Source organism: Lates calcarifer, linkage group LG18, assembly GCF_001640805.2.
Source record: "Lates calcarifer isolate ASB-BC8 linkage group LG18, TLL_Latcal_v3, whole genome shotgun sequence".
Lineage (NCBI taxonomy): Eukaryota > Metazoa > Chordata > Actinopteri > Centropomidae > Lates > Lates calcarifer.
In genome coordinates, this window is record NC_066850.1 from 16,939,642 (window position 1) to 16,964,647 (window position 25,006).

Consider the following 25,006-nt stretch of genomic DNA (forward strand, 5'->3'; position numbering starts at 1 on the left):
TTCCCGTGTTGAGAGTACAGTTACCGTCAGTGCATAAGACAGAGGACACACTGAGGTGGGGGATGCAGAGGTCACAGTGTCACGTCCAGGCCGTCTACCTGCTGTCTCTGGGCTTTTCTGAGAAATGACATTTAGGCCAGTGAGATATTTTCTGTGTCACTAACCACTCTTTGAAGAGGACAGAGAACTGCAGGTCAAAGCAGATCAACGACATAAGCATTCAACAAATTCCAGAGGGAAACATTCCGAGTATGTCCGGTGTGACTCTAGAGGAATGTTACCCCAACATGTCAGGAATTTTTCCGTTTCCCCAATAAGAACACGTAGCCAATCTTTCCTCTGCAGTGGCACCCTCAACTCAGACAAGAAGAAAAGTCAGTTAATCCCATTTACAAAAATGTCAGTTCCCCATCTATAACTTTCAAACAAGATTTAAGTTCACCATTAACAAGTTCAGGGCAACCCCAGCTCATCATTTACAAGAAGATAATGATGGTTAGCTGCTGTATGAATGCAGGGATTGATTTGTGAGCTAAAAAGCTGGAGTCAGTCCAGTTGATGTAATATCAGCAAGTGGTGTCTTCCTCTAGGGGCTGAAGGAAAACTGGGGCACACATGATCCCAGGAAAAAATGGTAAACAGAACTTAGATTAAATGTAACAAGGTTATCTAGATTATGTTAGAATACTTATATGCCATTTTGCTATCTATATTAGCTTCTCTGCATTGGCTCCCTGTAAAATCCAGAATAGCATTCAAATCCTTCTCCTCATGTACAAAGCCCTTAATGACCAAACTCTATTGTATCTTCAAGACGTCATAGTACCCTATTATCCCAGTAGAACACAGCTCTCAAAATGCAGGTTTACTTGTGGTTCCTACAGTCTCACAGAGTAGAATAGGAGGCAGAGTCCAGCTATCAGGCTCCTCTCCTGTGGAACCAGCCCCAAGTTTGGGTTCAGGAAGCACATACCTTCTCTACATTCCAGATTAGGCCTAAAACTTTCCTCTTTGATAAAATTTTCTCTTTGAATAAGCTCTAAGCTGTTGAGGTAAGCCGTGAACCATCTCTTAGTTATGCTTCTATAGGCCGAGGCAGCTGGGGGAACTCCCATCAGCACTTCTTTTCTCTTCCTCTTTCTCTCTCCGTGCATTTATATCACACAGCAAGTTGCATGCATAACAGTTAAATGTTATCCTCAATCCAATAACTGTCAACATGCTAACAGTACCCTATCTGTAAACATACACAACAACAAAGTTCAGGGCGTATACTGAATCAAATCAGTACATTACACAAGCAAAGATGAGAATGCCTTGCTCAGCTGCACTGTGCTGTTAAGGTTAAGTTACATTAAGTCTGTGAAAGGAAAAAAAGACAATGCCTTTTTGGTGTGCTGCTTTGCGAGGCCCTGTTGTTGTCTTGACTGTACCTACTTCTTAGAACTCACATCACATCACATCATAACTGTGGAAAGTACAGCGTGTCGGTTATCCTATACATGACATTAAACTCGATTCATTTTGTTACCAGTTCCTCAAATACCGTCAGTGGTTAATCAGATGTCAATTGTTTTCCAGTAGAACTGATAGGAGGGGATGACAGTTTGTCATGTAAAAGAAAAGCAAAGCTTTTCAGAAAAGGTGTAAGAACCACTGATTTAACACATATTTAAAATCAGCTGTTGTCAACTGGCATCAATACACTTCACATCAACTAGCTTGTACAATGTGCTGCCCAGCCATGCCTAAAGGATCTGAAAAGTTTATATCTGGTCCAAACGGCCACATTGGAAGATGATGTGAAAAGCCTGCCATTATAGCCTCCTCGTGACTACATCACTGCCTCTCCCTGATCTGTCTCCAAAACCTCAGTCTTTTGTGTGCGATGAATTGCAGAAACGGGAATAGCACACTTCCGCACAGTCTGCTCTTGAAGGTAAACACAGGGTTGCACTTCACTGTACATAACAACATCTCTATCTATCTATCTATCTATCTATCTATCTATCTATCTATCTGTCTGTCTGTCATCTACCTGTCCATCTGTCCATCCATCTGTTTGTCCATTGTCAGCACCACTCCACAAACCTTCTGCTCTGTTGCCTCATGGTGCAGCTTAATCTCCCTGTTTTCAGTGTGGCACACTGTTTGACATGCCTGAGCACCTTGGCTTGACTGTTAAGACACACAGGCCTCCGGAGAAATCTGTTTCCAATTACGCTGTGTATGAAGCATCTATTGTTTTCTCAAACGCCTTGGGTGCTGCTGTGGGATTTGAAAGCTGGCTGTTGGCCACTGCCAGAACCTCCCAAAGGCCCCCTATGTCTGGAGGCTCCACATTAATATACAGCTAATAGCCCCAAGGGAGGCTGGATGACTGACAGAGGGAGGGTGGGAAGGTGGGTGGGGGTTAGATTTCACAGGCCCTCTGTTCCCATCTGGGTCACTTCTGCTGAACTGACAGACCAAGAGGAGCGTACAGTACAGTGCCCCCAAAACTTCACAGCTCAATCTATCAAGCTAGCACTGTGTCCCATTGACCTTATTAAGAACAAACTGTCTGGACTCAAATAAAGGGGTGTTGTTAAACACAGCACATGCTCCCACACCAGCAAAAAACATACTAATCATAGGTTCTCCCTTCAATAATAAAAGAGTGCAGCCTGAAGCGAGCCAGGCATGTGTTGTTCAGCTCTCTGATAATGAGGTATTTTAGATGCTGTAATGTGATACAAAGAACACAACAGATTCTCTCAGCCAGTTAGAAAATCCATAAGCATGAATAATCTATATCCGCTGCCTTTAGCCTTGATCACATGAGACGTGAGAAAATCCATTTGACAATTCTGAAAAGTGGTGAAGAGTGTTGGGAATGCTCCTCACTGCGTTCAAAGAGATACTGCAAATCCATCGGTTATACAACCCAGGACTCTGACATTAGACGCAGCTCATGGTCTGTAGGTACCTTTTTTTTTCCCTTTTGATCCTATAACTGCCTCTTTCTGTTTCCAAGAAAGACACACCTTGTGACATTCACCTTTGAAGCTGTATCTCATTTCCATGCTGCCATTTTATCTTTGCTGTTTTCATGAGAAGCCACACAATAGCAGAGACATGCCCATGCTTTATCGGTGTGCGCTTGTTTCTTTATCAGCTCACTGACGTATGGCGAATTGATTCTGAGGTTACATCTGAGGAAACTTTGATGTTCAATGATGTTACAGCCACGGACAGACAATTCACTTCACCAGTCCTCGTCTAAAATGGCAGCTGTTATGCTTTGTAGCCAAGCAGGAAAAACAGAAAAAGAAAGTGTAGGCCTGAAGCCAGGATGAAGTCACTGAAGTCCCTCCAATGCACCCATGATTACACTTTGTAGTTTTTTTTTTTCTAAATGTCTAAACAATGTTTGAGGATGTAACCTAATGCTGCGGACTCACAGTATCTGTATTTAATTGTGAGAGCAGTTTTTCAGGTTTAAATGTTCTTCCTGATAAAGTCAGAGCTGTATGTGCTGGAGGGGGCGTATGTGTAACATCTGCGTAGACATGCATGTTTTCCCAAACACGGCAGTCAAGAGAAGCTGATGAGCATTGCCTGGTCCTGTTGTCATGGAGACCATCTGAGAACACAGATCATATTAAATCATAGAAAACTAGCTCGCTGAAAAGATAACTGTGGCACCAATTTTCATGGCACGTATATATGAGATTTTGGTTAATACTCATCCCTGCAGCATGAATACCAATTTTGGTGTTGATATAGTCAAAACAGAAAAAGGTCTGTTCATTTTATTGTTTTTCACATTATGCTAATTAGCCCACAACAATCTAATTGCTGCTGATGCTGCTGACTTAAAACCATATCATTTCTGTTTGCTCAAGGTCTTCAAAGAAAATAATAACTCTTTGAAAATAGACCAAAAAAATAAATAAATAAAGTAACCAACTGCTGGCTCATGCCATACTTTTTCTACTTTTCTGCAGCAGAGAAGCACACAACTGCTGACTTAAAATCAAATATGTTGTGTTTCTTCACAACTTGCAATACACATAAGCCTTGTGATCTTGTTCTCCCCAAGGCAACTGCACTGTGATTTGGTTTTGCAGAGAGAACCTTCTCTCTGCTGGTACGCTGGAGACCAGGATCACACTGTTTTGGCCACTTTGGCCCACAGGATAGATTTAGCTGAAATCACTAATGAGGACTTTGCAGGCTATTGAGAAATTTCACCCTGTGTAACCTGCAGAGTGCTGTCATCGCAGTGATTGCACTGATGAGAGGGGCTGTGGCTGCTGCTGACTTGTCCTCGCTGGTAATCTCTTGGCCAGAATGACCATTAATGGTTCACTTGGCTGGTTCAGCGAATTCTTAGGGAATGGAGGGATAATCAATCAGTGGTGCTTATGAAGTCAATAAACAACTTGAAACTAACATGACAAAATGGTGCTGATGCCTTGATTGAAGTGAAGAGTAGGAAGGTTTAATTGTTTTCCTATTATCCTGACTCTCATTTCAAGTATAATGACGACTGCATTAAAAAATAAAATACATAATAAATAGCTTTTGAAAAAATGTGGTGCAGACTCTGAAGCCCCAACCAACTGCTTATCAAACTGTGTCCAAATTGCACCAAATTCAACACTGCACTTCTTTGGGTCCCCCAGATTATACACAGTGTGCTCAGGCATTTTTGAAAGCCTGAAAGGACTGGTCACCTGGTCATCTTGTTCCTCTTTAGCTTTTCATCCAGTTGCTGCTTTGTTAGTAAATGCCCTTATATGTGACAAAATCTGGAGCCTTAACTGCTCTCAGTGGGTCAGTCAACCTCACATACTGATGACATGTGATGTCATTTTTGGCCATGTCAACCTCTTGTTGGATCTTTGTTGTTAGCCTTTTAACAGTGGCCTTTAGTTGCAGTTTTCTGTGGTGATGACTGCCACAGCGTGGTCACTGCTCTGACCATGCTCCTCCTGTGAATCCATTCTCCCTCCTCGATTTTCCGCAGAGTGACAAAAACATTTTTCTTCCCCATCTTTAATACTGAACCTCATCCAGGGGAATAGGCTGCTCCATTTGGGCCTGAACACTCAACATTTTTGCTTCTTTTTGGCTGGACTCACTGCATCAGTGGTCACTGTGGGAAATCTGTATGCCACACTCATCATCATCATTGTCAGTGGACCTGCTTGGTTTAAAAAAAAAAACAACCTTTTTTTTGCTTGTGTGGCCATGTCTGATCGCTCACTTGTTACTGTTACAGTGGGTGCAGTTTATCAGAGTGAATGAAACAAACATGATGGTTATTTTGTTTCTGCAAATAAGGCCCAGGTTAAACAATACAGGAGGTATCCTGGCAACAGAGAGTGTCACAGGAGATGCTCCATAACCTCTAGTTTAATTAAGACACAACACACAGTGATTGTCCACCTGAGTCACTTTTACCTACCAGCAGGTGACTGGGTTGTTAGACTGGGTTAATTAGTGTAAATTAGGGGTTGAGGGCCTGTCGATTGTGGTTGTGCCAGAGTCAGAGGGACACACAGGATCATGAAGAGAGCCTTACACGATACTGGGTGCTCTTCATTTGACTGATGTTTGTGTTCTCACCTCTCCTCTACACTGCACTTGGTTATCGTCTGGTTTGGACCCAGGAACCAGGAACACTGGTCTCTTCCCTTTTGGACTCCTTTAATGGTCAAACTCGCTGGGAATGTGCCAAATGTGGTGTAGATGAGGGGGAGGTTGGGAGAATATATTGATTTCAAACAGTTTGAGATCTTGTTTACTCCTTTAACAGGTTTAGTAATGTTTTGTACTGTTACTTATTATAGTTATCGACTGGGTAATAGATAAAATCACTGTTATAAATTGATTTGTTATTTCCTAGAGTAGGGAGAGTTATAAACTGTATAAACAGGAATTGGAGCTTCTCCCAGTTTTTTTTTTTTTTTTCAGTCAATGCCTGCTGCAGTGGCTGTCCAATGCCAGGGGCCCAAACTAGAATGAGGCATAGCAGAGTTGTTTTCTTGTTTGTTTCCTTTATTTATTTTTCCCTTTATTAATAGGGAAGTTCCAGTTACCCTTTCCCCCCTTTTTTGTCCATTTTCCTTCAGGTTGGTCAAGCCCTGGTACTACTACTTTCACAGCTGTACAAACATAAAGGGAAAATAAAGAACTTGGGCTTTTCGAACAAAATTAAAAGCCCCTTCCTTTTGCCTTCACCTCTCGACCAACCTTACAGAGGGGTTGAAGATTCCATCTGCAGCATTCAGATCCCATGTGATGACCACCTTTCCCTTTGAGGCAAAGTGACTACTGCTGTATGCGGAGGATGGTTACTTGTCAGCTACACCCCTGAGGACAAATGAAATCAGATGCTTTTCAACTGGGTGACATTTATTTTGACTTTATTGGCCCATATGAGCCACAAAAGCAAACAAAGAGTTTAATTCCAAAAGAAAAGCAAATGTATGTTTCCCCCAAGAATCTGACAGCTCTAATGATATCCATAAGCACTTTCATGCCAGTAATTAAAAATGGAATGAAATAGTCAAGTCGTACAAGTATAAGTACCTACAAAAAGATCACAGAGTCATTGCACTGTGTTACAATGTTGTAGAAAGAAAATTGCATTAATGGCATGACAGAGAGAAATACCTTGTCAACCAGTGAATCTCAAGAGGCACATATTGGAGTTTAAGAGAGCCACTGGCCATGTTCACATGCACATGATAGGCTGCTGAATGATTAGAATGAGGAGGTTGTTTGATTTAAGATTATTTCCCCCTTGTCATTCCTCTGGGAACTACACAGACTGACTTCATAATCAGGCTGCTTCATCCAGATCAATTTTCTCAGGTCTTTTAAACATACTCTGAAAAAAGTCAGAAATCTGGTGTTTACACTGATTATAAAATGAATCTGATATGAGTAGAAAATCAGACTATGCTGACACAAAAACTGCTAATTAGTTGTGTGCATGCATGTAGACACTACGCATATGTGTAAACAGCATGTGATTAGCGTGCAAACACCCGCTGGAGTGCTCTGTGTGCACAACTGGACCCCCCCCCCACTGAGGATAATAGACTTGACCCACGGTCAGAGGAGATGAATTAAAGAATGAAATGAAATGCAGGACGTTGATAGAATATACAAAGGATTTCGTGCTTTGCTTGTGTCAGAGAAATGTGTCAACATTTATAGAATATAACAGGAAGCAAAGGCTGTGAAGATGAAGGTCTGTAAAGATGGACATTGCTACACCTGGCCTTGATGGTGCACTTGACGGCTACATACATAACATTGTGCTATAAGACTGAAGCTAAAGCTGCACGCCCCAGGCAAAACGTCATCACCAGATGATGATCCATGTAGACACAGCATTGCTCTACAGTGAAGTTGTTGTTTTATTTGTATGATATGGGAAAATGTAACCCTGTTTGGCTGCTCAGCTTATATAACTGTTTTTATTTTAATGTTAGGAAGCATTATTTTGGATGAGAGGACTACATTTGGCAAACATATGATACTATCTCTGACAGTTGCTGGGGTTGCTGGAATGTAAACGTCTTCAAATGAAATCTTCTGCAACTGCCTTGCACACAGACTGACAATTTTACAAAGTGGATGTGCAACAGGGCTTTTGTTCATGTCACCTGCAGCTCCACAGACTAATGTTGTGTTTAGAGCAGGTAAACATGCTGTCAAATCCGTTCCTTTGGCTCTTGTGTTTTTGGGTTTGCAAAGGTGAGAAAAGAGAGACCACCCTCCGAGCTCTTTAAATACCAAGTACGACTCTTTTCACAGCTCCACGTGCACCACTTCAACGTGTGAATGAATCCAAAGCTTGCTGTACAGACATGCTAAGCTATGACTGGACAATCACCGTTCAGTGCTCAGTGGGTTTAGCAAAAACTCAACAACTGGCTGTGACCTGGAGCGTGCAGTGTTGGCTGTCAGACTAAAAGATACTTTTAAACTTTAATTCAGTGAAATTTTCCTCAACATTATCACATTATTTATCTTAATTATTTTTATCATTTTATTTTATTTTATTTCAACTCTATTATTTTGTGCCTGTTCCTACGTAAACATCATTCATTAGATTGATTTTTGGAATGAAATCATCTGACTTCTCTCAATTCAAAATAAACACAGTTACAGTGTTGGTCCTCGAGACTGGACTTACTCGCTGGGTCAAAAAGGTTGAGAACTCAGGAGGCAGGTTTGAAACGGGGAGAAAAAAATGATGCATCAAAGTAAAGTGTATTGAAGAGTTAATTTCAAGCAAAAATAACAGCAGGCTTCACTTGTCTTGGCTTCCTCCCAAACTGTGTCTCTCTGCTGAACGCGTTGATGCAAAGCAGTAATACACAAACAAATGTTGTGACATGGTGGGTGGTAAATCCTCAGAGTATATTCCAGCCAAAGATTTTTTTTTTTTTTTTTTTTTTTTTTTTTTTTTTTTTTAGAAGAAGACCTCCGACTGATGCTCAGCTGGCAGAGCAGACTGCTTTGCCAACAGCAGCCAGGTTTCCTCAGCGTTGTAGGTGGTGGTTGGTGACTTCCTGCTCCCCTTAACAAAATCAGCAATATAATATGCAAGTGCTTTGGTGCAAATGACAAAGATTAGATTTGCTACTGAGAACAGTCTATATGTGGGAAATATAATGTCTTTCGTGTATAGAAAAAAAAGAGCCAGGAGCAGAAAATAGTTCCTAAACCATCATGTGGTTTAAGTGAAGTTTCATCCAGTTTGTGAAGCAGAGGAATGTGCTGGCCAGTGGTTGAGAACACCCACAATCCCACAAGGCTTAAAGGCGTGTGAAGTCGGCTGGCAGACAGCAGGGTTCCCGTCATGTCACTATTACCTCAGTCGCCAACGTCGCTGTCCTGGTCTCCTATGAGCCACAGGAAGTGGAAGCTGAGGGCCAGCAGGGCAGTGCCCAACAGGTCACCCAGAGCGGTCAGGTAAGGGATGGAAAAACTGTCTGGGTCTTTGCCGCTCCGCCACATGGAATGCACCATCCAGTCTGCTATACACAACAACAACAACACCTGCAAGAGGAAGAAAGAAGAGTTAGACTGCAGCTTCAGGTGGGCTCACTTCTCTTAGAAAGAACAAACAAACAGCAGGGGTCGACAGAGAGCTGACCTCACGGCATGCTGATATATTATCACTTGGCCACATGCTCAAAGTTCGCAGTAAAATGTCTCAACAACTGCTGGACAGATTGTCATGAAATGTGGATCAGACATTCATGATCCCCTCAGGATAAACTACAATAACTTTGGTGATCCTCTGATGTTTCCTCTAGTGCCATCATGAGGTCACATTTTGTTTAGGATCGGTGACCAAATACCAAAAGAACTAATGACATTCCCATCAGCCTCAGCTGTACTTTGCTAATTAGGAAATGTTAGCATGCTAGCATTTGACAACATGGCTGTAGACTCTTGTATTTCTCTAAATGACGATAATAAGGATAATAACAATTACAGTTGTTGTTATGTTACTCATTTTACTGCTGTATTGTATTCTCTTTCTTTTGACTTGATTGGTAAAGCTGTTTTGTTCTTCATAGCAATAATAAGGACCAATATGGCAAGAGAATGAGAGGCAGTCTGAGTGTAATTTATAACCAAATAGAAAACATCAAGATGGAGAAATAAAAAAGCTGGTGTTACAAGTTCTTCAAAATGCCATGCAGAATGGCACAAACACTTAAAATATAGTAGAAACAGAGAGGAGGTGGAGTAATGGACAGAGTAAGCATACTGACAGACAAGTTAAGATAGTGTTATTCATAATTCAAGTTTCCATGCATGGAGGGAATGATGCCGAGAGAAAAAGAGAAGTCTATTAAAAGATAAGGATGAGTCTATAATTTAAGGGGGAATGAGCTGTCCAGAGCTGGCAGTGCAAACATTATAAAAACAAAAAAGAAGAAGAAGAAGAAGTCAATGAAAGATGCTTACACGCTACGAATACAAGCTGGAATGATGTTATCGAGATGGAGCAGGGAGAATTGATTATGACAATGTATCATTTTCTGTGTAGGACTAATGTGCACTCTAATGTAAGATAACCTGTTGATAGCCTTGTCTTTGAATATAGGGGCATTTCCATGATGGAATGTGTAATCCTTTTAAACAACATGGCCTCCTGCTTCTCTCTGACGTCGAAAGCATCTCACAGGTGAACAAAAAGCTGTCAAACCTGACTATTTGTGAGCAAAAACGCTGGAGCTTTTGTCTTTTATTTGTCATGACAGGGCAGCACAGTTGGACATCTTCTCAGTTGTTCTAATGTTGCTTTTGTACCTCAAAACTGTCAACTACAATCCATCATTTACAGTGCACAGGTTTCCATCCAGGTATTCATCTTTTCCTTGGACAAATATGGATAGACAGGAAGGGAATGAGAGGGACTTGTGTGCAAAGTCAGTTGTCAGTTCTTCAAAAAAACAGATACATTTGATTTCCAAATTTTGGGAAAAGAAAAGAAAAATGAAAGAGAGAAATACAACAAAGTGCAAATCCATCATGCCACGTCCTTCTCTGTTGACTGTATCTGGTTCCTTAATGATGTCTGAGTGGCAAGAGAGAGGAAGCGTCTACAAAATAAAGAAGTTTGATCTCCTGACATCCCCATGCTCGCCTTGATCTGTCTTGGTGTCAATTTCTCCAATTACACCTCCTTTACAGAGGCACCAAACAGAAGCATACAGCTGAAAATGACTGTCTGGAACTTCAGTTTGTAGTGGGTGCTAGCACCACAAGTTTATTGTCATTCTCACACGTGAGCAAAATTCATGCTCCAACATGTGCAACTGTGCAATTTTCTTTCATGCAGTAACAATACGTGGGTCCAGTAATGGGCAAAAACATCTTCCCTTTCTTGTCCTAAACCTCTCTTACTTTTTTTTCTGTGAAGCTAGCTATTTGAGCTTATGAGCTATTTCACTTCATTGAGCCGATACTGTAGAAGTTTGTTTGTGTATGGGTGTACGGGGGTGGAGGATTATGATACTCAGTGTTCCATTACACTTGTATGCTTACCCAGTGGTGCTGGTTAGTGTGCACTCTTTGGAAATAAAAAGATGTTGAAAAAATGAACAAATGTTTGTAGCACTTTTATCCAAAGTGCTCCTGATTCAGCCACGCACTCACACACTGATGGCAGTGAGCTACTATGCAAGGTGGTGGCCCGTCCATCAGGAGCAATAACTGTCTCCCTCAAGGACACGATGAACATTGAGGAGCTGGGAATCAAACCACCAACCCTGTGATGAATGGACCTCCTGAGCCACAGCTGCCCTTGCAGGTTTGACACTGCTAAGGTCTGTGTAATTCATGTAAATAATGTAAAATAATTACTTGTTAAAGCAAAAAAAGAAAAGAAAAGAAAGAAACATTGCAAAAGTTGCTCTCCTTAATGACAGACAGGCTCTACAGAGCAGCAGAACACTACTTATCTGAGTCAAACCTGACAGTGAATGTGAAAAATTATTTGTGTGCAATGATGCAAATGACTGAGTTCAGTAAAAGACACAGGTTTACTAAACTCAGATGCTGTAAGTTTTAGCCTCTCTCTCATTTCTCTGTTGTTAACAGTCAGGTAGCAGATTCTCATGTTTGCTCATCACTTTCACCACAAAAGCTCCACAATTGCACAAAGTCCACAATTACCTGCATCTGTATGAGGTGATTTAGTGTCCTTCTTTCTGTTGTTAGCTCTAAATTAACAAAAAAGTGACCTCCTTGAGTGTTCTCATGATTATTCGTTACATCATGCAAATCAAGTAGAGCTCTCTGATGAGCCCTCTGGAGGCAATTCCTCCAGTAACATGCATATGTAAATGCATGGTTATAAAGCAAGTATATCTGCGGCCTTAGTGGGTGTTAGAGTGACTCAGAGCTTTAGAAAACATTTCATTCCCTTGTCCTGATCTTTGCCTTACCACAATTTTATGATCCTACCATCGAACATTAAAGTCAAACAGGATGCACCTGACCCCAGTCCCACTGCAAAGGGTTTGAATATTTACTGAATGAGAGATTTCAGATTTTATTTGTAATAAATTTGCAAACATTTCTAAAAACATGTTTTTACACTATAAACCTGCAACACTATGAAGTGTGCAAAAAGTGAAGGGATCTGAATACTTTGGGGCCCCTGTATTTATCATGATTTTGTCAGTGTGGTATAATTACGCATTTTCTCATATAGAATCCATTTTAAGCTGTATTTTCTGGGAGACACTAAGTTCCCTTTTCTGTTTGCTCAGATTTACTTCTCTGAGCCCCCTCTGCCTCTGTGCCTCAATTAAGTACGTAAGTATACACAACCCTCAATCCTGTGCTTAGAAAAACCTACAAATCCTGCCTGAAAGAACACACGGTATTGCTTAATGTCACTCTATTGCTACTTTAGAACACTGCAGGTATTTATCATCTGAGCATAATTGGATTTAGCTGTGCTCTTTGAAATAACTGCTCACTGAAATGCTTGATTTGCAGACCGTTACAAGCTGTTTCACTTCGTTGATCTGATATTGTAGAATAACTTATTCGAGTGCATGACCTGAATAAAATTATACTCAGAAAACGACTTGAATTCACATAGACGCCAATATTATATTATGGCTTTTCGTTTGTATTTAAGTTTGTTCCATGGCTTTTAATAGTGAAGAAATGTGGTACACAAAATAAGTCAACTTTTGTGAAACACTGGGCCTCTTGCAAGTACCACTCATACAAATACTTATAAAGACTTATTCTTTAAGGATAAAACCGGCAATTTTCTATGTTTTGAGTGAAAAAAGGAATAATGAATTTGTCTCACTAACAAGAACTATGCTTGTGTCCAAGCCTGAAATATTATCTTATTCCTCTGTGCCACAGATCTCCACCAGGACAACAACTGGACTTCAAGGTTAAAAAAAAGGACATTTTGCACTTTCAAGACTGCTAAGCACTCGACTTTTGGAGATCATCTTCTGAAATATGAAAGTTGCTCCGGATGTTTTTTTCACATCCTGCTAGTGTAGTTGTAATTTGTAAGCCTGTCAAACGGTCATGTGAAATGACCATGATTAAATGTCCTTGTCTGGAATAACTGACAATAATTAATGTTTACCATGATGAATAATGCTGGATTACTATTTCTTATTTCATGGGCTCATTGGGTTGTTTTTGTAGTAATGCATATATGTTGATTATCATGGCAATTGGTCAAAATTCAACACTTGGGAGCATTCAGGTCAGCCCTGCAGACAATACTTGTTAGTGGGATACATTTGGTATTGTTTTGGTCTTTTTATGGGATTTGCAGACTATAACAAAATATAGAGAATCACCAACCTTATCCTTCAAGTGGCACAAACAAGATTCAAGAGAACTCATCTAGTTCACCATTTATGAGTTTCACTAAAGCAGAAACAAAGTGTTTTCTATTGCACTTGACGGACAGGTAGGCAGCATTTGCCTGTGCGGCTCAGTCATGGCTCAGCCAGCATTGTTTCAGGTGACAGGAATACAGGTATAAATACATGTTTGCAGCTCATTTAGATGCGGTAACAGATATTTTGAGGCTGTACTTTAATATGCCCAACTTTTTGCGGCTTCTAACTTTTGTTGTGATCGTTCATTTTATATGCCGATATAGCTGAGCTCACTGCACAGCTGCTGTCAACCTGTATTTTTGTTTCTTTGTTATAATTATTTTATCTGCAGCTCAGCAGCTTGGTAATCACTATTTCCTCTGTGGATAGAGTTTATTCAGTCATCATACTTTCTTGTCTTTCACATCAAGTCTTTTAAATTCATAAGTTTAACACTTAAAAATATTAATATGGTCTGTTTTACTGCTCTGGCATTGTACCAGATCAACCAGATTGTTTTTGCTTTAATGTTTCAGTTTAAGTCAGGTCTTCAGAGGCTCTGGCCGACCTAGCCACTCGCTGCAATCATTCTTTTAGACTAAAATGGTCCTGTAGAGCTGTTAATGAACACAGTGGTGCTTCAGAAAACCTAACTTAGTTTGAATCATTGTGCTCACCTAATGTTCATATTGTGAAACCTAAGTACTTGACCTCTCAGTGGAAAGAGAAGTGAAAGAAAACCAGGAAGGTACTGCTCTGTCAGGTAGTGAGTTTAGATGATTATAATAGAGAATCTCAGTCTCTAACCTCCTTGTTATATTCTGTTTTTGTGTGCCCTACCCTTGAGTTGGTTTGGGGACCAATAGCTCATCTGAAAGATAGAGATCAAGCAACATTCTCACAGCTTAAATGTGCCAGATTTCCAATCTGTCAAGATAACACCGTTAATATCTGATATCCAGCCTTCACTGGAATAATGAGGTTTGTGCCTCAGAGCAGGAAGTGTTCTGTTCTTAAAGTGTCTTCAACACGGCCATCATTGGTTTGTATTTGATCATATTCTGACCTCACGACCTTTAGCCTTAGTATTATAAAATGTCTCAGTACCATGATTCACAAGAACATTACATAACCAAGGTCATGCATATTCATCACTGCTCAACTGCTGCTGTAACCTTTTCAGACAGTTTCTTTTTGACACCTCTGTGGGTTATTGCTCTATGTTGCCTTAGTTTATTTTGCATTTCCTCATTCTATACGCTGTGGGTTTATAAAGTCTTGTTATATCGTCTTGTTGCATAGTTATATTTTCATGCTGTATGTCCTTGGTTATTCATTCACTGTAGATTTGTGTAAAGTCATCAACCATGTATGCCAACATCTGCATAACTCTAGTCAGTTTAACTATGTTCTTTCTCTTTTCTGCTCACTGACTGTACTGTGAGGCATGCAGAGATATCACAATGACTCAAGCTATTCTGCAGAAATGTTTCAATTTCTCCCCTAATTTTCTATGGCTTTCACTGTAAAAAGAACATTATCAAACCGCACCATGTGCAATTTCCGCTTATCGCCACTATTAAAGAAACAGACTGCTACAGTACTTTTTACTTTAACTGAATGACAATATCAAATTCCACCATGTCACTGACAATTCTTCCAAAATGTGTCTCACTTCACATCGAGCACAGAGCTGAAATGTTAAACCATACAGGTCTGTATATACTGAATCTGAAATAGATACAAGTCTGGGTTAGGTCATTTATTTCTTTACTTAGGGTTATAGAAGGACACCAAATGAAATTCATCTGCATGGATATGGTGATTACACATTCAGATATGCAGAAGTGACTGAAGCTACTGACAGCCATAACTAACGCAGCGGTCTAGCACATTAAAGTGTCTGAACTGGGCCACTTTATTTCTCTCTTAGCTGGTGCTGAAACAATCTATTCCAAACAAGTCAAGTCCATTTTATTTTTTTTTTATTTTGTTATTTCAGGGCACTTTTTATACAGTGCACGACTAGCCTGTACTCTTTAAAATATTTGCTTTTTTACAGAGATCAACATTCCCCCATGAGCAAACTCTTTGTGTCAGTGGCAAGGAAAAAACTCTCTTTTAATAGGAAGAAACCTCGAGCAGATCCAGGCTGTGGGTGGACAGCCATCTACCTTGACCGGTTGGGTTGACATGAGAAAAAGATTAAAATAAATGGCCTTTGCAAAATCAGTGATTAATAAATTACCATGGGGGCACATCATTACACACCACCATTTTGCACACTCAATATGTTGAGCTTCTGGTTCATTTGAGGTTACTGTGAGACAGGATGATGAGCCTGGGTTGAAGCATAGCTGGAGAGGCTCACTGAATATGTACACTTTTAATAATCCTCAAATACCCACACATTTGTTTACATAGATAATGATACACAGTATTATACTGCAAGATGCACACAGACACAAGTCCTCTGGATTGTGCAGGGTAGCCATCAGCTTCTCCATGGCCCTATGACACTCTAAAATCTCTGCCTATTTTTCTCCCTCACACTGTAGCCGGTTCAGAGGAGCTGCCACATCAGCACAGTATAAACGTACACACACACACACATATATATATATACTATACCAGCCTATGAGCCCCATCTATGATATAGTCTCAACCGTCCAAATGTTCGCCAGCTTCACCAACCCCATAGCAGTGTGTGCATTCCCATCAGTCAACAAAAAGGGCCGGCCTTCACCTATGACCATCTTTTCCTTTCCTAAGGCCATGTGGGGAATCATGTCTTGACCATCTCTAAGTCTCAGGGGCGGTTTTGGGGGCTTTTCAGGGAGCTTCTGGCTATTTACTTAAGCACAATACTCCTTTTTGGCTGCTCAGTCAGCCACCATTGACTTAATCTTGACTAGTTCTGTTGTATGATCGGTGCCTCACATGCTGCTGACTAAGGAAGCCGTCCATTATCCTCCTGACCATCTCAGACTCTGCTTATATCTGGTTTCCAATTCAAGCACAACGCTATAATCATATGCAAATTACGTAATACACTGGTCGGGGGAACCAAAACCCTTAATTTTCCCCCCACTCCTGAAATGTAATCAGTGAGTAAAAAGGCACTCAGCAAGACAACTCCAAAGTCTTTCCAGTCTCTTATTTTAGCCTTTTCTGCCATCCACCAGCTTCTCCAAGGTTTCACATTGCTCCACAAAGTTGAAAACTTGTGTTTCATCTCTATTTTCTCCAAATGTTGGCGATCTAATGCAGAGAGGGGGCTTAGCATACACTGATTGGGAAACCCCCCCTAGTGATTTAACTAACATCAAGTGACCAGTGATCAAGTCAGGAACTGCTTGAGGTGTTTGGGGTGCACTGGTAACGCTCAGCTTTCTCAGGTATCTTTTCCATTTCTTGTCCCCCCTAAGCATGCAGTCCACCACTGCCTGCTCCAACTGCTATATATATATATATGTTGATTAAACATTTTCTCCTAAGCTTTAAACCTCTGGTCTGCATATCCTCCAAGGCTCTCCTCTCTAATCACAGCAATGTTACTTAATGTTTTGCAGTCCTGAATACATTTTCCAAAGGGAACTGAGCTCACGAGACCACAGTAGGCTAAGATTTTTGGTATTCTGACCTAAAGTTGATCTCTGTTTTTCAGCTTCAACTGTTATGGTCCTCCCCTCAATTCCTTTTCCTCCTCATGGATGAGACTTGACCATAAAGAGGGCTATATCCCCTTTTTTCAGCTAAGATTTTTCAGAGCTCCCAAACCAATTCTCTGCCTCCTTTGTTGTCTGGGCCACACCCCTACACCTGCAATACCTGTGACCTGGAACAGGAAACTACACTTGGCTTAATAACGGAAAAGCATGGCTGACAGGTATAGAGTATAATTAAACGTTTAACCTTGCAAGGATTTTTTGTATTAAACTTTCTCATTTGCATATAGTACTCTTCCCCTCACACTTGTGGCAGTGTCCCAATGTGATGATCTATCTGGTACTGAAGCACCCAGCTCTACTGGCTACAGACTTAATTGACTTGGAAAGTCTCCAACTCCTCAGTGGCCAGGATTCCATCTTAATGTTCCATATCTACATTAAAGATTTAGAGAAGTCTTAAAAAGCCTTTGAGCAAAGCAAGCATTTGATGCATACACAAAAACATATCAACTAAATTCTTAAAATTCCACACAGTTAAGACAGATCGTGGTGCACCTGAAAAAGTAAGAGGGGGTCATTCATTATTCAGGTCGCTTCTTTGTAATTATCTTGACTGCTGCCAAAACAAAAGCGTACTGAAGTCAGATTTCTTCAGGCATTGCCCAAAGCCACATTGCTCTAGGAATTCATAGGGTACACACAGCTGTATCTCCTCCCTCACTACAAAAAGGAAACACAGATTCATCTTTCACAGGAACTTGTTCATATTCCTACTGACAAGAAAATAATGTTTGCTCCTGAATAATACTGGAAATCATCTGTGCAGGTACACATGATGAGCTTGTGCAAGCACAAAAATAAGCTTTTTGCTAAAGTTCACAATGCAAGCTTGCATTCTGCAGTCACAGATTATGGTGATTCTGTGTACATGTATAGAGACAGTATACCAAACCAAATTAACCAGTTTGTATAAAAATATATTCCTATCTTTTCTCTCTCCTATCCTTACTTATGTTACCATTTCTAAAATTAAAGCTACTATATATAACTTTTTTTAGTTGAAACATGCACCAACACATATGTTAATGTGGAGAGGTGCTATCAAAGGCTTCTGTGACCCAGACAAATTAAACAGCCTGGTGGGAAAGCAGTTCCCTCCTAAAGTTTCTGAGCCAGCCTTGGCCTTCTAAACAATCAGAGGGGGCCACAGTCAGGGGCAGGAGCTCATGGCTGCCAATCAATACATGCACATGGTTGTGATCTACAACTGCTCTCACAACAAGCCTTCATGCTCAGCATTAGCTGAGACACCATGAGGATGTACTGTAGGTGAAGGCTGAGTAGAGCTTAATAAGGGAAGGGAGAGGGAGGGATGGAAGAGAAGTGGTTTGCTGTTGAGTCTCATACTACTGCTAGCTAGATTTCCAGAACATGCATATTGTAGCTTTAATGTAGGTGATAGTGAAAATCTGGTTCAGAAACAATCTGCTAGAAACTATTTGCTATCTGAAAGCCATTACACAGTGATTCCAAAACACAAGTGACTGTATACTGTAAAGTACAACAATTTAATTCTGCACTGACTGACTTTGTTAAAACTTGAAGGCAGTGATGATGAGCTAAAAACACAAAACTGACATATTATCAGCTTCTGCATCTGCCCACCTGTCCATAATGTGGGGCAAACAAACATCAGATTGTTTTTCACCTATGAAGATGTTCTAACCAAGTGAACAGGCTGAGCAACATGCCACTTGTTTGAAAAACTGCTTGCCCTGGCTCTATTTCAGTGAAAGTTTCATGCACTTGCCCCACTTCCAACCTTAGTTATATCATATTTTAGAGTTAATTAGTTAATCAATATCACTCTTTATTATGGCCTATATACTGAGCCTGTATCAAACAAAACACACAAATCACACAATATACAAATTACAAAAAAATCATCATTTTAGGCTGTGGAAATTATTCAAACTTACTCATTTTAAGAGGAAGAAATCACAAGTGGAGCAAAAAAAACCACACACTACATCACTTATAGTATATTATGACAATTTTTCACTCTCCATCTGCTAGTGTCCACTCGCTGTATGTTAAAAAGAGGTGTTGGTCAACAGTTAAACTATCTATAAATGTAGATAGTTATATTCTGCTATTGTTACTACAAGTGGGCATCTAGGTAAGGTCAGTCAAAGGCACAAACCAGTGCGCTAGTTAACATCTCTGTTTCTGAGTCTATATACAAATCATGGTGCATGTGTCCCTAGCAGGACATCATGGAGGAATCTGCTGCTATCCCAAAAAAAAAAAAAAAAAAAAAGACACCACTGTGGTCATGAAGTTTGCCAAAGTGCAGCTTATCTCCTCACAATGCTACAGAGAACTGATGAAAGGACTGATGAAACTAAGGTTGAATTGCTTAGGAAGATCTCGTGTGGTGACAGCACTATGTTTGGTGTCAAAAGGGCACTGCATACAAATATGAAAACATCATCCCAGAAGTGCAGTATGGTGAAGGGAGCATCATGATTTGGGGCTATTTTGCTGCCTCTAAGTTTGGACAGGAGTAAATTGAATTCCTGAGTATATCAAAGAATCTCACAAGATAATGTCAGGGCAGCTGTCCACCAGCTCAAGCTCAGTGGAATTTGCCTCATGCAGCAGAACAATGACCCTAAAAATCAAAGTAAATCTGATTCAAAGGTTTCACATACTTTTTCTTGCCACTGTATAAATACTTATCTATACATATCCAAACATCCAGCAAACACAGAGGAAGATTATTATTCATTTAGAGTCGTGTTTATGGCCTCTTGATGTCCAATTGTATAGCATTCACTCTAACGCTAAATGCTAAATGTTCACCAGCTAGTCTTTAACTGTGTCTGTCAGGTAGTGGCTTCATCAGGGCCTTTTTCCTGAAGACAGCTGCCTGCTGCTGCTGGAAACGAGGCTGATGAAAGTGGTGAAAGTGGAAAAACAAATATGTTGTGGACCAACTTATTGGTAGAAGTTGGTAGAAGCATCCCTGAGCTCCAAGACACTATTACCTGCAGAGTTGGGTGATAATTTAAACAGACACTGGTACAATTTAAAGTACCAGTGTCTGCCTTTTTCTTCATGTGTTTTGTTTTGAGGTGAAATCAAACAAAATAAAACGCCTTAAAGCAGCTTTAATACCTGATACATTAACACTATGGATTGTGAAAAAGGCCCCTGAGCTTGAATACTTTGATGTGAAATGATGAGTGATGAATGTAAAACAGACCATTTTAGAATTCTAAAGCCTCTTGCATTTTAAAGAGCCCTGGCATTAAAGTCATATGCTCACCTGCAGCATAGCAGCAGCCAGGTAGACAGACATAAAGATGGGTGTCAGGGTGGTGTGGCCACTCTTCATCAGGTGGATGGTGTAGAGGAAGATTAGGTGACCAGGGATCACCAAAAGGAGAAGCACCTGAGCAGATCTGTGATTGGCTCCTGAGAAAATAAGAAGTGAGGAAACCATGTCACTGCAAGAGAAAACAAACTGTTGAAAATTGCGAGCTTTTTTTTTTTTTTTTTTTTTTTTTTTTTTAAATAAAATACAAGATTGAATAGCTTGGTGACAAATTGCACTGGTTGAATCAGCCCACCTACTGTCCCCGGGATTCAGAGTCCTGCTGGTTTTCATTCCAGACTTCTAACAAGAAATTAATTTACACCTGGGAGAGCAGGGGATAGCAATTAACTGCCTGCTAGGATAGAAAAACAGCAGCGCAGCAGCTCACCAGGAAAACAGCTGAAAACCACTGTTTCAAATGGTGAAGTTGCAGCACAATTTAAAGCCTGTTTATAATCCTGACAGCATGATATAGAAATGTGTATTTGTGATTAAAATCATCAGCAACCAACATAGTCTATACACTCAATGAAGACTTTATTAGGAACCCTGTACTATTACTGGGTAGGGCTTCCCTTTGCTCTCAAAACAGCCTAAATATAGTGCTGAATGGAATGACATATTGTTACAGGCTTTATTGAAGATTGAATCTTCTACCACATCTCCAAAGGTGTTCTATTGGATTCAGATCTGGTGACTGGGAGAGGCAGTGGCCATTCTCCTCTGACCTCTCCTATCAACAAGCTGTTTCCGTCCACAGAACTGCCGCTCCTTTTTCTCCATTCTGATGTTTGATGTGAACATTAACTGAAGCTCCTGACCTATATATGCATGATTTTATCATTGCGCTGCTGCCGCATGATTGGCTGACTGGATAATCGTATGAATAAGCAGGATTATATACGCTCTGATTTTATTACATTGTCAGAGCGTGTGCAGGTACTGACCTGTGCCGTAGAATGTGCGGCAGGGGTAGTAGCAGCCCTTGGCCTCGTCAGGAACCTCCCCAGGGGCACAGTGGAAATGCAGGTGAGTGGAGATCCTGCTGGACTGAATAGCTACCAGGTTACCCCCAATACCTGGACATGATAGAAACATTTATTCAGCATTAATGAAGTTAATGAGACATAGACAGGTAAATACAGCTATTCATTAGCATGATTATTTTCATAATTGGTTGATCTGATGGTTATTTGAGCATTTAATTGATAAATTATTTGGTTTATTAAACATCAGAAAACACTGAAAATGCTGAAAATGTTTTCTACTGCCCTTTTCCTCCACCATGGTTTTGCAGTTGCATTCTACTGGAAATTTAGATCCACCAACTAATTATCTCAATGAACAAGCTAAAATTAGACTTATATTCAATAGCCTCACTGTAGATACCTACAGTGTAGGTCTTAAGTTATTGCCCACCATCAGATTTCACCAACCTGATGTCACCACAACACACAGATGGATACACTGCACATGGAAGGCCATATTGTTCTTTAATCACATTCCCTGTTTAAATTACATTTCATTTACTTTGAGGTACAGAGCGGTGATGTATTGTTATACTAGTAAATAAGAGACTATTGCTGTGCAGTTGGCAGGTTTACCTTCTTTCACTTGCAGTGATGGAAGGGCCTATTTTAACTGTGCAAGTGCAACAAGAAGCTCAGAGCAGTAGCCATCTGGAGTACAGACCACACCAGTGTTTTCACTATTATGCATTAGACAAATAAAATATTACATTAATACTGAGTCATAACAGGCCAGGCTGACTTGTGTAGCAGTGTATGACAATTCTTTGTAGCAGCCTGGTATCAGCTGCACCTGATTCAAGATTCAAGATTCAATACTTTACATACAATAAGGACAAAAAACATAAAACATATAACCATTATATACATCTGTGGATGTAATAAAGGTTAACACAGTGAACAGCTGTGTGTAATGGCACTGTGGTCAGGCACAGCATTTCTCCAATAAGAAGGTACAGATTTATCAACATACAGTCTGTGTCCTGCTGCCTTCGGTTCATTAAATCCCCTGCAGGGATTAGAAACTTTTCATACAGTATAAAGCTGTTGTGGATAACACATACAGGAACAATCATTCATATACATTTATAGTTAAATGCAGACCACAAACCCAAAGAGGCAGCAGATTGATAGATGGTTCTGAGACATCTGTTCTCAGCACAAAGTCTAAGACACATTTTCCTCCAAAATACCCCCTACCAGCCTGTGCTGCCTTGTCTGAATGAATCAGCTACAGTGTAATGTGGCTATGGCAGCTTTGTGCAAGGGCTCAGTATTTACCTCAACACACAGCTAAAAATGTAGCTTAAGGGGTTGCAAGATAATTACTAGCATAAAAAACAAGAGAAGGCTAAAATCTGCAACACCAAATTATCTTTTTATTGGTCTTTCATCTGTGAGTTTTAGTTTTTTCCCCTCCCTATTTACTGGATAGTTTTGCCTTTTCAGGCCTTTAAAAATTACTGCTCCTAAGATGTTTTGTATTAAGTGGTAACCAGTGTGAACCAGTGCTGCTAGTGATAATCTGAGTGAAGCCTTTGTCTTTTTTCTATACTATCACAAACATTTACCATATTTTCCTTAGAGAGTGAAATGACAACAGTCATTTCCCTTGTTTAAAACAGCTTTGCAGTTCCATTTTCTTCATGTAAGATTTTCATTAACGTCAAGCAGATGAACAGTCGTGCGAATGTGAAATGCCATCTGTACTGACACAGTACAGGGCTACTTTACATTCACATGCTGTGACTATCACACCTTCTCTGTAGCTAACTAACACACTAACTTCCTGTGTCTTTCATCCTTGTAACTACAGTCTGGTGATGAAGCCCTGCAGGAGAGCTCACATACTTGCAGATATAAAAAAAAAAAAAACACAGAAGCAGATGGGCACAGAGGAGCTCAGAGGAGAAGGAAGAGGATTTGTTAAGTGTCTCTTTATGTCTGTAAAAACTGTTTGGAGTGAGTGGACCTGAGCTAGAGGTTTCTTAATTCAGAATCATAAAAAAATTTTAATATAATTTATTAATTCCAATTCTTGCTGTGCAGCAGGTAAATACATCTTCTATATGTGGGTGGCTTTCAGTAACTGAAGTGGTTGTGTACTGGAAACCATACAAAAAACACACAAAGTGAGCGGTGTGTCTCAGAGTCCCTGCCTCCCAAACAGCAGTGAGTATATTAAATTAGACGCTGCCACCACCTCAGGGTGATGTCCTCTTATTTCAATCTATTGTGGCTCTTTGTCCGCCTGGGTACGTTTTATTGGAGTATTACCAGCGATCCCACTGGGCCTGTAAATAGACATTACTTTGCAATGAGCATTCACACCAGCTCTGCCCTATCTGACCTCATCCTCTCACCTCACACTCCTGTCCTCACAATCTGTCCATGCATTTGCTTCCTGTTCCCAAGTGAGTTGAGAATCTCATATCTGTGGTCAGCCTAGCTCAGCATAAATATCTGAGATATTATCTGTGAACCTTGTCAGCTGTGCTAGAATGTCTAATGTGATGTCATTTTCTCATGTCTTATATTATGATGTTAATCAGTAAGCTTAAGAGGTAGTGGTAGGAGTACTGACATTACAACACTTGAAGACAAATTCATATCAGCCCTGTTTTACTAGTCAGTACCTTTAAGTATTTCATGGTTCAGCCCCCAGCTATAGTGCTGAACTGTTGCTCCCCACAGCCACAATGCAACCTCAGATCCTCAGGCAGGGCTCTGCTGGCTGTTTCTAAGTCCCGGTTCAAGACTAAAGGTGACCAGGCTGTTGCAGTCAAGGCCCCTTAGCTCTGGAACTCCCTGTCCAAGGATCTGAGGCTTTCAGAATCACTGACCTCTTTTAAATTACTTCTTACTTCTCTGCATTGTACATGGTAAATTATGTGGTAAATTATAGATATTTATTCTTTAGGAGACAGAATTTGCAGTTATTATATAGAATGATTATGCATTTCATTGTTTTTTCATTTTTATTTTTTGTGGCTTTTTTGCCTTTATTTGCACAGGACAGTGGAGAGAGACAGGAAACAGGAAGAGAGAGCAGGGGAATGACATGCAGTAAGAGTCCAGCCAGACCAGGAGTCAATCTGGGGACCAGCTGTTCAGGGCACTAAGGCCCATGTGGTACGTGCCCCAACGAGCCATGTGCATGCACTCGTTTATCTTTTGAACTATTTTAACTTATTTAACTGATATTTTTTATTTAGTTTATTTAGCTATTTGTATCACTTCTGCTCCTACTCATTCTGTGCAACACAATTCAGTTCTTTAATGTGATATGCATCAATGTCACACTAAAGAACTGATTAATTTCAGTGTGCAATTTGTCATTTTAAATACATTTTTGCTCCTATTTTTATGTCAAAAATATCAAGGGATTAAGAGGGTGGAAGATGTTTGAACAACCTCAGCAGGGGGGTAGAGGTAAAGGAGGTTTGGGGGTGATCTGGCTTATTCAGGTCACTGGGTCTGACAGGAGAAATGAGGATGAGGAGGATGAGGAGGTCTAGGCTGCAGGGA

The 25,006-nt window shown here is 40.4% G+C and overlaps 1 protein-coding gene across 2 annotated transcripts in view; it reads right to left on the reverse strand.

The window, feature by feature from the left end:
• Window positions 1–6,027: 6,027 nt before the first annotated feature.
• Window positions 6,028–25,006, reverse strand: part of slc41a2b (solute carrier family 41 member 2b) — a 38,494-nt gene continuing 19,515 nt past the window's right edge. The window contains exons 9-12 of one of the 2 annotated variants that reach the window (XM_018697167.2): window positions 21,398–21,529; window positions 20,400–20,548; window positions 8,883–9,069; window positions 6,028–6,363 (exon numbers count right to left, since the gene is read on the reverse strand). In XM_018697167.2, the coding sequence (XP_018552683.1) occupies window positions 8,884–9,069; window positions 20,400–20,548; window positions 21,398–21,529 (467 nt within the window). In that variant the 3' untranslated portion in view covers window positions 6,028–6,363; window position 8,883. Of the gene's footprint in view, window positions 6,364–6,399; window positions 9,070–20,399; window positions 20,549–21,397; window positions 21,530–25,006 lie in introns of those variants that run through there. The other variant, XM_018697169.2, reaches the window with a different exon arrangement.